The following is a 13690-nucleotide window of genomic DNA, read 5'->3' on the forward strand; positions in this document are numbered from 1 at the left end:
CGAGAAAAAGGAAGATGGCAAGGCTTTCCCTGTCTAAGCCCGAGACGACTCCGAGGACGTTCTCAGGGGGTTGGCAGGGAATCGAGGGGAGAAGAATTCAATATATATTCAAAACGTGGAAGTGCTAAAGACACTAAAAACCCACCTAACCCCACAAAAGAAAACAGTGCATCTCAGCACAATGAGAAAATAGAAGGCCAAGCTCCCCTCATGTCCCCAGCTCGCAGCGGGGCCGGAGCAGGCAGACAATGGCACGAGCAGAAGCACAGCGGAGCGGGCAGGAGAGGGGCGAGCGTGTTCCCTGTAACGTGACACCAGGCCAAGGCGCAGTTTGGTTCTCTATTGCTTGGAGCCTGGATTCCAGTTTCCTCAGTCATTCAATTGACCCAAAAACTTCTTTTGGACTAGTCTACCTTAAAAAACAAAACAAAACAAAACAAAAACAAACAAAAAAAAAACAGAAAATGAAGCTTATATTTCTTTGTTTTAGTTAAACATGCTAACTTTTTCCTTTTTTTTTCTTTTTTCTTTTTTGGTCAAAACTTAAAAAAATTGGTTTTGTTTTTTGTTTTTTAAAAAAGACAAAATGTGAGGTTTGGTAAACCCTACGCATAGAGACTATACTGGTTTGAGCAGAAAAAAAAATATGAAAAAAACACAAGTGTAAACCTTACTCAATTCAGAAGGGATGATTCTACTGGCTGTGAATTTTTACCACCACAGTCACGGGAGGCTTGAAATAAGCCATAGCTTTCCACAAGGTCACGCCAACAAAGTCAAGGGGGCCAAGAATCGGTGGGCTACGTTCTCTGTCTTCTCTCCTAAACCAATAGCAGCTGTTGGCTGTGATGTCTTATGCAGATGTTGCAAGAACATTTTGTTTCTTTTTCTTTTCATTTTTCTTTCTTTTTGTGTGCGTGTGTTAAATTGTCTAAAAGGGAGGATATGAAACACTTTGGTTTGCTTTTTCCTCCTCTCCCCCACCTTATTGCACTCTGGATTCTAGTAAATTATAGGCTGCTATGCCCTCACCCTCTGTCCTGCCAGGTGTTTGCAGACTGACCCAGATGTGCTGGGGGAGTGGAAGATGAGGGGGACATTTTCCTCTCCCCAAAGTATCCAGAGTCAATAAACAAAGCTGGAAAGGGCCCAGAAAGCTCAGAGAAGTTTTCTTCTTTTATCTAAAAGTTACTACAACCAGCCAAGAGACTGCCAGCAAGCCAATCCAAGCAGCCAGCACAGCTTCTGGCGCTGCGTATTTTTTGCTTTGTCTTTGGCCAAGCTTTGCGTTAACATTTCTCTAGCTGACTTTCGATGGAAGGACAGGGTGGTAAAAATCCCTTAACTTTAATTTAGCTTCTACTTTTATACATTTAATTACTTACAATAAGAGAAAAAAATGCCTAATCTTTCACTAACCATCTTATTGTTCTCATGAATTCAAGAGGTAGCAAAGGTAACAAGTCTGTCCACACAGACTCGCTCTTTAGTGAGGGAGGAAAGCTAAAAACATACACACACACAAAAAATAAAATAAAAAATAATAAAAAAGTACCTAAGGAACTTGTAGCAAGTCCAGCCTACATCAAACCCCCTCCCCACCCACCCACCCTAGAATTAACCTCAGACCTTCCAGTTCAAACATTCACATAAACGTTACAATGGTTTTTCCTTTAATAAAACAAGTACCTCTAAGCAAAGAATATTCATACGAAACTACTAGAAAAGTAAAGACGACCCCCTGCTCACTGAAGGAAATTCCCAGGGCATCCGGTCCCTGTTCAGTCATGGGTAAGGCAGAAGAGGTTTGTGTGTTTTGTGGGAAAAGGTGGCATGTGGTTATGCGTGCCGGGGATAAAGATCAAAACGAAAAGAGGGAGGGACGGCGAGGGAAGCATCACCATTTCTTGAAGTGAAGCACCCTGGCAGTGCATGCCTCAGTAGGCTGCTCTCCCCACCACGGGCAGCCCATGGGGACGGCTGGTGGGTCCCACCACTGCTGTGGCTTTCCCACCGTATCCGAAGGGGCTGCCGACCCTGTGAGATGGTCCACAGACACAGCTGCCGTGCCTGTGAGGGCAATGCTGTGTTATTCACAGCTGCTCAGGCCGCTGAAAAGATGTACTTTTTTTCTTTAATGGCAAGAAATGCCCCTACTGAGTTGGATGTTAAAAGAGGACGTGAGTAGGGTAACAGCAACACAAAGGAACAAGGCAGGGAGGAGGCAGCCAGCGGAGGTCAAAAGTTCCCCACAGTCCTCCTTCCCACTGCAGGTAATCAATATGGCAAAGAAGTCAACATGCTCAAAAAGAAGTGGCATTTCTTGCCAGATCACCAAGATTTGGAGGGAGAGTTGGACTAAATGCATCAGCTTGGCTGTGGACCTTTCTTTTTTTAAAAAAAGGGAAAAAAGGAACTTTTTTTTTTTTTTAAATGTTAAAGCTACATTTGTTTAGGCCTCCCATGACTGAACAGAGTGTGGGGAGCTGCCCCCTTTTTTGTTTTTTTTTTTTCTTTTTTCTTTTTTCTTTTTTTTTAAGCAGCAAGTCTACAGAAAGGTAAATCACTGCGGATGGGCTCGAAGCTCATTCTGGAGTCTTTGGCTTATGTGGGAGAGGTATGCATTCGCAGGTGGCTGATCAGATTGCGCTGCTGGGTGAATTTCCCACCACACAGTTGACATTCGTAAGGTTTTTCTCCTGAGTGGACACGCATATGCTCTGTCAGTCGGTACTGCCGGGTAAAGCGCATCCCGCATTCCTCGCAAGCAAAGGGCTTGAGCCCCAAGTGGCTGCGCATGTGCCGTGTCATGGTGCCCCGCTGCGTGAACATCTTGCCGCAGATGTTGCAAGGGAAGGGCCGTGTCAGCCAGTGAGTCTTCTCATGCTGCCGCAGCGTAGCTGGATCCTTGTAGCTCTTCTCACACACCGAACACTTGAAGGGCCGGGACTCCGCGGCGTAGGACGGGTTGGGGTTGGACAAATCCTCAGCTTCATCCTTGCTGCCGTACGTGCCTTCCTCCTTGATGTAAAGGTCTTCCTCGGTGTGCGTTTCCACGTGGGCGTTCAGCTGCTCGGAGCTGGGGAAGCCTTTGCCACAGGGGATGCAGACGTACAGGTTGTCGCCGTAGGCCACTGGCTCAAACCCCTCCTGCCGGTAGACGTAGTTGGCACTGGTGTGCCCGCCGCTCTCGCTCTCGCTCTGGCCGCTGTCATCGCTGTTCTCCTTCCCGTTTTCCACCTCCTCCTTACATGCGTAGGGCAGGTCTGCGCCATAGGCTCCGGCCAAGCTCCGCTCCACAGATTTGGACAAGGGCCCCAGAAGGATACCGTTGGGCAGCCCTTCGCCCTCGTCCCTGTCTTTGCTCCCCTCCTTTCGGTCAAAGGCGCTGTCTTTCTTGATCCACTCCTTCTTGCGGGATGAGTGCCGGAGGCCCTTGCGCTGGCTGCTCTCCGTCAGCGAGTGGTGGCACTCCTCGCTCAGATCCATCTCCATGGGGTCACTGCTGTCCGCCATGCTGTGAGGGGCTCCGACTCCGGACTCGTCGAACGATGAGGCACTGTTGGCTGCGGGGGCTGAGGCAGATTGGGGAGAGCCATGCTGGCTTTCGCTGTGCTGCGTGTCATCATGGGAGGCTGCAACAGGGAGCGACGGGCTTTTTTTGGACAGATCGAGGCCTAGCTCCTGGTCACCGGTGCTCCCGTTTGCACTGCCGCCCCCACCGCCGTTCTTACTGGCTCCCCTGCTTAAGGAGTGACAGTTCTCTTGGTTGGAGCTGCTGATGAAGACCTCGTCATCGGAGAGCTTTCCCTTTGACAGCTCCTTTGAGTGCGAGCCCTTCATCCCCTCATTTGACCCTGAATAGCGAGCTTGGATGACCGAAGCGGTGGAAAGTCTCTGACTCCTGGCAGATCTCCCGACCCCAAGGCCACCGGCCTTGCCAGCAAAGGACTTGCTGTTCCGCTTCAGCTTCTTTCTGCAGAGAGCTGCCAGGTCGTGCAGTTGGAGGTAGCTTGCTGCGGTGAGGAGAGCATTAAAGTTCTGTTCACCGGGCTGGTCAGTCGTTAAGAGCTTACCAGTATAAATAAAGTCCAAGATCTGACGGAACACGGTGGGGTTCACCATGTCCGTGTCTAAGTTAATCAGGTTGTCATGCAGGACAAGGGATTTGAAATACATGCTGCTGGCTGCCAGGATGTTCTTATGGGCACGAAACAGGGCATTTTCTACCACAATGATCACATCACAGAGGAAACCTTTGGCTCGTTGCTGGTTCAGCTGCAGTAGCAGTTGTTTGGCATGATTTGGCAGTTCCATCTCCACCTTCTCTTCCTTTCACCTTCACTTTACCACCTGCAAAACAGGAGGACGAGAAGTGTGAACCTGCTGTTTCCACTTGAACAAGTCGACATTTAATAAACTGGCTTAACACGGTGCAGGCTGTGTTCGGCTTGACACTGACTAAGGAGGCCTGGGAACGATCCAGCCTTGCAAGCTGTGATTCTGCTTGGAGTACAGAGAGAAGTGGTTCTCATGCGAAGATTTCAAGTCTCAAAAATCAGATTTGCGAGTATCTTTTTACAAAAGAAATCATCATTGGCTGGAATTAGTATTCAAAAGATACCAGCGAGAAAACAATAGTTAGGTAGAGAGGAAAGCTGTTTCCCTTCCCTGGTGCAAATCTGAAGGGTGAATGGGGAGATAGAAAAAGGGAAGAAAAAAAAAGGATCTACCTCTCTGCCATTTGCATATCTGAGCATGCAAAATAATTAGCATAAGCTGCAGCTTCCCTGCTTTACCATGTAGTTTGTTTCCTGGCTTTTACATGTTGAAGTCTTACAAAACCCGGTGGCTCTGGCGTTGAGAAAATGACATGTAGCAACTAAATCTGTAGGAGATGGAATTAATCACACTGAAGTGCGAATGGGAAATCTCCTTAAGAGTATGAAAGGCTGCTTTAAAAACCAGCCCCCTGGCAACGTCCACATCCCAATCCACTAACCTTAAGGGCTAGAATCAACCCTGAACTGGCTGAAATTCAGGGTGTTGAGCTAGCTAAATGCCACCAAAAGTCTTCAGCAACCTGAAACTGTTTTCTTAAGTCAATTCCCCTCCCTTAGTTTTGGAGGAATTTTGTTTAAACTGATAAAGTCAAATAACGTGTCTCAAGTCACAGTCTCTCTACCCTGAAATACTGAGAAGAGAGAAAGATTGTGGTTCCCTCTGTGTAGTTCATGTATTTCACAAACAGTATTTATGACGTGTTTTAGTTTAGATATTTATATTGACTTTCCCACTAGTATGACACTTAGGAAACATCTACTTTGAGAAGGATCAGAATTAACTAACTGCAACTGCAAATTTGGTAGATAGTAAAGCATATAAAAACTAGAATTTAAAGTTGGGGCTGCGGTCAGAAATACAAGATCTTTTTCTTTTTTACTTTGTTGTTGAGATTTTTGTTTGAAAGTGCCAGCTACTATTTGTAATAGACTTTTATCTGTTAGTTTAAAGTTGTTTTAAAGCAATTGCTGAGTTTCAAACATAGGAATTAAATACCAGACACAAACCAGCTACCTTTAGCCTTCCTCTTCTTCATTCCTTTCCCACTTCATGTTATTGAAACAGATTTCTGCTGGTCATACATCCATAGAAATGAAGAGCTTAAGTTTTGCCTTAAAATCATCTTGAGTTAATGTTTTTATTGCTTGTGAGCCCCATTACCACATTCTGTCCCATCAGACTTCAAATGATGAAGCATTAGACTGAATTATCTTCTCTCAGGGTCAAGTATGTGTACTCGAGAAAAAGAAATATGAGTGATACTCTCATTAGTAAAAATAAGCCTTCTTCAAATGTGATTCTTACTGACTGGTGATAAATAGAAATATTTCATTTGGCAGAAAGGTGGTAAATTTACATCATCCATTTCTGTACAACAAAAAGATTTTTCTTTATGAAAAAAGCTACAGAAAAGTAAACTAATGCGTTTTTTCCTCCCATACTGCTGACTCGCTAGCATGGTACTTTTGTGGTTACCAAAAGATCTGCCAAGGATGTGCCTCCCTTCTTCCAGAGGACACATTTCTTCACTTGGCTAGCCTGAAATTTGGTTAGGCATTTGGTACAATTTCGTGGCCCCTGTTCAGTGCACCGGCACTTAGTTCAGCACCCGCACGGATCTCAGGGGCTTTTCACCTTGACCCACAGCTAAAATGACTGCTCTGCTTTTCTGTTCTGTTCCCATCCGTTCCAGCAGTGGATGAGAACCACAGTAGATGGGACATTCGCCACTGTGCCTTTGGCACATTAATACTGTTCCCTGAGGTGGCCGGCTTTAAAAAGGGTTGCAGCCAAAGAAAGAAATGCAGGTTTGCCATGGTATTAGCCAGTTAGTTCTTCTCTCTCTGTAGTGTTTCTGCCATAGAAACTCATTCTGCAGCATCACAAAAACACGACAGAGACAGGGATTACCAGCACTCAGCAGTGCTGAGCACTTTAAAAACAAGTTTTGCTGTAATTAGCTACATCAGAGTTGCAGCACGCAGGCGATGTGTCTGGCTTTAGTGGCTTGCTTCCAGAATTGCTGATTAAAAGGAGGAAGCAACAAGAGAGGCACCAAATACCCACTTTTATCTAACCAGGCCAGTAAAAGCACTTACTTCTGGGTCACCAAGATATATCGATAGGGAAGGACAAAAACATGGCTTGCAACATAACGCAGCATCTCTCTCTCTATATATGCACCATGCTCAAGAGACAGCCTATTACTACACTATTTCACTGCAGATAGAATGGTGCTTCTCCATGCATATAGCATACAAAATCCCTCAATATAATTTTTAAGTGTTCCATGAAAAAGAAATGCAGGAAGGGAAAGGAAACAGCATACCCAGTATTTTTTTCCTAAACAGACTAAAAAAAAAAAAAAAAAGTATGTTACTGAACTAAAAGTCTAAAAGTGAGCTAATTTCCCATTCATGTGGCACTTGAAGCAGTGGCCTAGAAATCTCTGTATATGTGCTTGTCTAAGCCTTTGCAAAAAGTCAAGGATTGCTGCTGCTACTGACAGGAAATGGGTTTGGATTTTTACTTCTGGTTTTTCTTTCTGCTTTAAATGATCTTGAAGCCAGGTAATGAGCCTGCAGGGAAAGCCCTGGAAGCCAATGCAGAATTATAGTTTTGCTTTTTACTGACCTTTATGAGGAAGATAATGTTATTATTAAGTCTCAGGACATTCTGCAGCAGAAAAATTAGCATAGTACAAGTTGTTTAAATTACTTCTATTTATCTCACCTGTCAAATTTTACAAAAGTACTCAAAGTAGGACATAAGTATGGGGTCGGTTTTTACCTTTAGGAGGTTCTAAAAGCAGTGGTCCGCTATAAGTACTACAACACTGCCTATCACCTTTGAATTTGTTAGCTGAAGTCTAACATGGATTTATCAACCCCAACAAAATGAATGTAATAGAACAAGGCAGGAAAACCTTCAGCCTAGTTTAGAGCCCCATGTTTAAAAGTTTCCCAGGAATTGCCCACTGAGTGCTTTTACCAGGACAGCAATGTGGGTCAGAGAACACAACCTTTTACTGGCGTACCTTTGTTGGCAAAAGCTTTATAACATCACCCTGGCTTCTGTATCTTGTGTAGTCCTGAACACAAAGAAATCCATTCCAAGATGTCTTCCAGAGCTGACCAGTTATAAACACTTCTTAGCAATGATGCATTTTTGGGGTAGGAAAAGAGGGGGGTCTTGGAAATCTTGTTAGCAAAGAGAGAAGCAGGCATTATTCCTTAATCTATGGCATTCCTAAGATCTCACTTCTAGCTGAAAGCATGGGACCAAAGATAACTACAAGGTTAAGTCCAGCATAAAAGTTAGCAGACATTCCCAAACAAATGGCAGGTGCAGCCTTACAAAGCCTTGCTATCCATTAGTTTGCAGAGAATGGCTCTTAACAAACCCTGAACATGTGGCTACCACCACCAATAACAACAACAAAAGCCCCAGAATTCCCTGAAAAATTGCAGCGGTTTATATTTCATGTATTTCAGTATAATTTTAAGAACCCTTCCTTTTCTTTTTTCTGCATGTAAATACGAAAAATAAACTCCCCATTCAGAGGAGCCCTGGCTAAGAAGAGGCTCGGATGCATTTCAGGATAAAAAAACAAAAACAAAAACAAAAACAAACAAACCTAAAGAATATGTAAATATCTTACTGGGGGCCACAGTCTATTAGCATTGAAGTTGGTGTGCAAAATTTCATTCCTTTGCATTTAAAACAATCACAGAAGGCTTTGTTCAATTAGCATTCGAGATGTTTTTTCAGATTTAGGTTGCTTCCTAGTCATTCAAGGCACACAGTTTTCAGAGCAGTGAACCTGCCTAGATATTCTTGTGCAAGTGAGGAAGGAAGCAAGGCTGAGGCTCTCCACTACCTCCACCATATCCATGACACTGAGACACAGCACATGCAAAGGTGTGGGAAATACAGGGCACAAATCACAGAATACAGTAATGCTGCAAGCAGATGCCACACATCAAACAAAGCTACACAAGCTAAGAGCTGATAGCATTTTCACAAGCAATTGTGCCCAGGGAGCTTGGTAGCTGTGAGTTGCTGTGCCCAGTCTGGAGCACACGGTGATCCAGTGGGTATGAAGATGGTGCAGAACATACCAGCTGCTCCAGGAGCTTTGCTGCTCTCACTACAAAGCAGGAAAAAACGTAATTTGCGCTCAATTTCCATAAGGACTCTGGAAATCACTAAAATTAGATTGCCAAATACAGGAGAAGAGGAATGCCTTCACCCCGTTAAGTAGCATAAAATCTACATATTCATTACAGATTTGATTCTCTTTAATATTGCTACATCTCTTCATAAAAGTAATTCCGGAATGAATGCTAAATGTGTTATCTTAGCAACCTCTGGCAAGAGATGCTATTTGATTTCACCTCTGTGTTATAGATTGCAGCATATGAATATTGTTTACCTTTTAAGAAGCAACACCAGTGAAGCAAAGAATCAATCAAAACCAGATCTAAGGAATCACTCATTTCACGTAGAGGATTTGTGGATGGATGAGAAGGCTAGACACCGAGCACCTGAGCAGTGCACTAACCGTACTGCAGATAAAAACCAACAAACAGATTAGATGTGATGTATCAAATTAGATGCCATTAAAGCGCTAGCCTACTGTGCATGTTATAATATACTTAGGACAAGATAGTGGCCTGCTTACTTATATCTCTGCCTTTCCAAGCAGTTCTGCTGCACTGAGCAGACACTGCAGTAGTGAGCATGGGGAAGAACAAGACAAAACAAAATCACTCGTTTACTATGTTGCTCTTCCCACCAATTTCCTTCTAACATTAAAAATACTGTGTCCATGTACTACTGGATCTGGGTGAATCTGAAACAGATCACTTTTTCACCCTTCAGTTTCAGAGGAACTAACTCTTTTAGAACACTGCGTGGAAGACCCCAGTGGGAAGAGCTTTCCTGTTGCTCACTGGCTCATCTGGTCTTCCTCTCCCCACATCCCAACAGAGCTTATTTCCATTACTCTCCTGAGGTATCAGTGAGGTGGTCTTTCATGGCTGCTAACCTTCCCCCTAGGAGCTGCAGTTGGCAGGTCATTAGCCCATGCCTTGTAAACGTATTCACATTCCAGAGCAGCAGAGGCAGACAGAGGAATGAATGAACTGTGTTAGCTCACATGGTTCCCTATCCCCATCCCCTGCGAGCAGGCAGACAGCAGAATGTGGAAGCAGAGGCAAGAACATGCACTTTTTCATCATTGGCAGTGGAGCAGCAAAAGCTCTTTGGGGTGATCTCAAGCAGAAAACAGGATGCAGCACCCTTGTTTTCACACAGAAATATCTCACACTTCAAAATAGGTAAGAACAACATGTCAAGTTACTCGGAAAGAGGTCTGCAGAGCTGGGCAAGGGAGAGAAAGCGACATGCAAGGCAGAGCAGGATGCACAGCTGTTGTTGCAATTGTGGACATGGAAAGGAGGAGAATGGAGGATTATTTCACAGAGGATACCACATCAGCAAACTTAAAGGGGCCCTTATCTAGTTTGTTACATTCCAATTAGTGCCAGGCAGAACTGCCCTCCTGGCTCCCTGAAGCAGCTCTTGCAGGACTCCCACAGAAATGGAGTAGTTTTGCTTATGGACACAAGCACCTGTTTGGTACCCTTGTGCGGCAACGTTTGGACATTTGGTACGTGGGCAATACATGCTCAACTGCTCCCAGCTCCTGGCCCAAAAAGGAGAGAAGATAAAGAGTCAGATGATGTCCCCAGTCCCTTCTCTTTCCTGTCCTAGAAGAGCAAGCAGAGCCTGACATGGCTAGTCCCTTCCCTACTGCATGGTAAACTGTACAGGGAAGGGGAATCGCCATGGGTGAAAGGGGTAGGGGCCCTATGTGCATGAAAGCACTAACATCAGGAGAGCAAAGTGATTTCCAGTCATTGCAAGGCTGCAGCAAAGCAGGAACACCTTGCTATACAAGCTGAGACTACGAGCAGTAGAATGCAGATTAACCACTTGGTTGCCGCTTACCATGCCAGGTACATTGGGCTAAAGGCACCTCCATCCAGTGCTGCCCGACGTGCCAGGTACATCCCATGATGTTCCATTGAAATCACAACAGGCCATCAATAGAACGTGGCTGCACGGATGCAGAATGGAGAACCAGGCGCTGTTAAATGCAATTAAAAAACTGCAATCAAAATTGAAACGTACATTTTAAAATGGCCGCCTGCCTTAAAAATGTAAGTGCTAGAACAACCTCCCCTCCACCCATCTCCCCAGAGCTGCTGAACTGCAGTGAACACAGCAGAAGGCCTCTGCAAGTTTCTTGGTGACTTGCTCTGGCCATCTCCATTCACGACTCCAACGGCACTGAGCTGCGGGGGGACCAGGTGACACAGATCCAGGAACAGCAGATCCCATGGTGTCTGCACCAGCTTCCTTCTGCCCACGAACTCAGGCAACTAAATATCATCATTTAGATATGCTTCTACAACAAGAAGAACACGGTGCCAGAGCTTCATCGTCTTGTTCCCCGCATACAGGCAATGAAAGAAACACATAAATGCTGATCCTCTGCAGTGGGTCCTTTTCCCTGACCCTCTTCCCAAGCCCCTGGTAGCCTGCAGTTGTAATTGAGCCAGGCCAAGTCCTTTGACTTTTGTTACATCTGGGGAGCAAGGAGGGAGGAGGGAAAAGGGAATATTGTGTACCCACTCCTGTTTATAATAATGCTTCACTCATAATTTAAGTCTCCATTCTTGGAGACTGGAGATGAAGCTGATTCATGGTGAACTGCAGCTCATATGAGAGTCACACAACTTAAGGTGTAATTCCACCCTTCTCTGCCCAAAGGTAAAAACAACAACATCCTTTGCATGCCAAGAAAAGGCACGTCCCACAGACACACTCAGCTTGTCAAACTTGGATATCCTCTGCAGTGCATATCCTCCTCCAGGAGTTCCTGTAATCAGCTCTGGCAGTTATCAAGGAGGATACTCGCAGGGCAGATGGCTAAGTACAGGTCTCTCTCTACAACTGATGCTGCTCCCCCAGTGGGAAAAAGAAACAACCCACCAGAAATAAGCCTGTGGCTGTTCAGGGATTTAAAATAGGTTTTTAGACCCTCCTGGCAAAGTGAAGCTTTTGCACAGCTCTTGATGGCTGCATGTCTCCAGCTGCGCTGTTGGAGATAGAAATCTTACAGGTAAAAGGTTAGAAGAATATCGATTATCATTTCAACCTTAAAAGATAAAAGGCTGAATGAAAAATGCTTACAATAAGGAATCTATCTGGATGACAGTGAATGGAAGGGAGGACAGTGGCCTGGCAGCTAGGAAGTGTCTTCACGAAAAGGACACCAAACGTAAGGAGATCTTCATTCTTCCTCGACATCTGCTGGGCTCAGGCCCAGGACAGCATGTTCCCATTATTCCCACCTGAGTTCTTAGCCCACAGTTCTGTAACTAAATCCCTTCCACAATGAGCTAACAGGGCTTTTGTATTCAGATTGTCCTGTTTTGACTGCTATGGACTGTAGATTTTTAAATCTTGTCAGTACAATGAAGAAATGAAATGTAAGCAAGTGTTTGCTTACTGACCTGGGCTACACTGATCCAAGAGCATTTGCTGAACTACGGACAACAGGCCACTGCCAGCACAAACAGGCCAACGCACATTTAAATGGCCTGCAGCTTTAGACATAAAGGGCCTGAGCCCCGGGGAGCTGGAGCTCCCCTCTCCAACAGATCACACCCTCTAGACTGCCTAAAAGCAACGCACTTCATCCACCAGCATCAGGACTCTGCAAAATCCTCAGCAATACTCAGCTTAAGAAAGGCTGAATGCTGCATTGAGCTATTTTTTGGACTGGTTTCGAGACAGTAGCTCAAGAGCAGATTTACACCCAGATTACAGCAATTTACTTCTTGCTACTGTGAAGCAAGAAGCTCTTCTCCATAGTTGTGTTTCCCCTCTAGGGCAGAGATTAGCAGAGAACTGCTTAACACAAAGGTGTTTCCTACTGCTAGAACATCACGCTGCAGTCAGAAATAAAGCTTCCTGCCAATTCCTAAACAGAGCTTTTGTATACTGTACATCTGTTTTAACCGTTGACATGAAGACTGCCCAAATCCTTCAAATGGGAGAAAAGCAGAGGCATGGACATCGGAGATCTTGTCAGGCAGAGCCAGGCACTACAAACCCTTGCATGTCTGCAGAGCACGGTTGATCTCAGCACAGCAGTGGCACAAATAAAGGCTCAGAAGCCAGGGAGCAGCAATAGATGTCGGGCCCTCCTGCAGCCCTGCACCAACTGAGCAGGCTCAGCTCCAGCTTGGTACTGCATTGCAAGTGGTACAGGCACCTTTGATGCCCCACACTAATCTAAGGACTCCTTGTTGCACTAAAATACCCACACAGCCAGTGGAGTAGCTCAGTCCTCAGAGGAGGAAGGGAACTCCTACCCACCCACCAGGTAGGGGCCCTTTGGTATGCAAAATTCCTGTTTCCCAGCTACCTTTGAGCCTTGATATACAGAATTCTCCCTTTACAATGCAAGAATTTAGGACATGACTAAAGCACTGTTGCTACCTCCCAGCTAATTCTAGAGAGTGTTAGGCAGAATCAACAACCCTGTGAATTACATGGAGTGAGAAGATGCTTCTGGTCCTAAAAGCATGGGGCCTGTTCCTCGCTGTGGTGGGCTAGAGTTGGCAGGGGGTGCATGGGGTGGCAGCTTTGTGCCGGACATTGCTCTGGGGGCAAGAGCACGCAGCGTGGTGGGGAAGGAACGCTGTGACCCTTTTCCAGCTGACACTGTCTTACAGCAGCCTCCCAGTTGCAGCACAGCTTTAGGGCTCTGAGTCAGCGCAGGTACAAGCTGATAGCTGGGTTGTGAAATGCAGCAGTTCTGGAGCAAATGTATGGCTTTCAGCTGTCCCTGCGACTGGGGAGGGATCTCCAGGACAGGGACGAAGCAGACAGCTGGGAGTGTTAAATCCACGAGCTGTTGTGACTCAGACCCCTTAGTTACAGGGTTTGTTAGAGCAAACAAGGCCTCAGAGTACTAGAAGAAATGGGAGAGGGTTTGATAAAGATCCTCTCAATTGGCCTGCTTATTTTTATTTCTTGTGTGGACTCA

General features: G+C 45.4%; 1 protein-coding gene across 15 annotated transcripts in view; it reads right to left on the reverse strand.

The window, feature by feature from the left end:
* Positions 1–2489: 2489 nt before the first annotated feature.
* Positions 2490–13690, reverse strand: part of HIC2 (HIC ZBTB transcriptional repressor 2) — a 73718-nt gene continuing 62517 nt past the window's right edge. For 7 of the 15 annotated variants that reach the window (XM_035556622.2, XM_035556613.2, XM_035556616.2 and 4 more), the window contains 3 exons: positions 10579–10717; positions 8999–9131; positions 2490–4353 (listed from right to left, as the gene is read on the reverse strand). In XM_035556622.2, the coding sequence (XP_035412515.1) occupies positions 2605–4317 (1713 nt within the window). In that variant the 5' untranslated portion in view covers positions 4318–4353; positions 8999–9131; positions 10579–10717 and the 3' untranslated portion in view covers positions 2490–2604. Of the gene's footprint in view, positions 4354–7600; positions 8714–8998; positions 9132–10578; positions 10718–13690 lie in introns of all 15 variants that reach the window. The other 8 variants (XM_035556625.2, XM_035556629.2, XM_035556626.2 and 5 more) reach the window with 3 other exon arrangements.

Source organism: Cygnus atratus, chromosome 17 (assembly GCF_013377495.2).
Source record: "Cygnus atratus isolate AKBS03 ecotype Queensland, Australia chromosome 17, CAtr_DNAZoo_HiC_assembly, whole genome shotgun sequence".
NCBI lineage: Eukaryota > Metazoa > Chordata > Aves > Anseriformes > Anatidae > Cygnus > Cygnus atratus.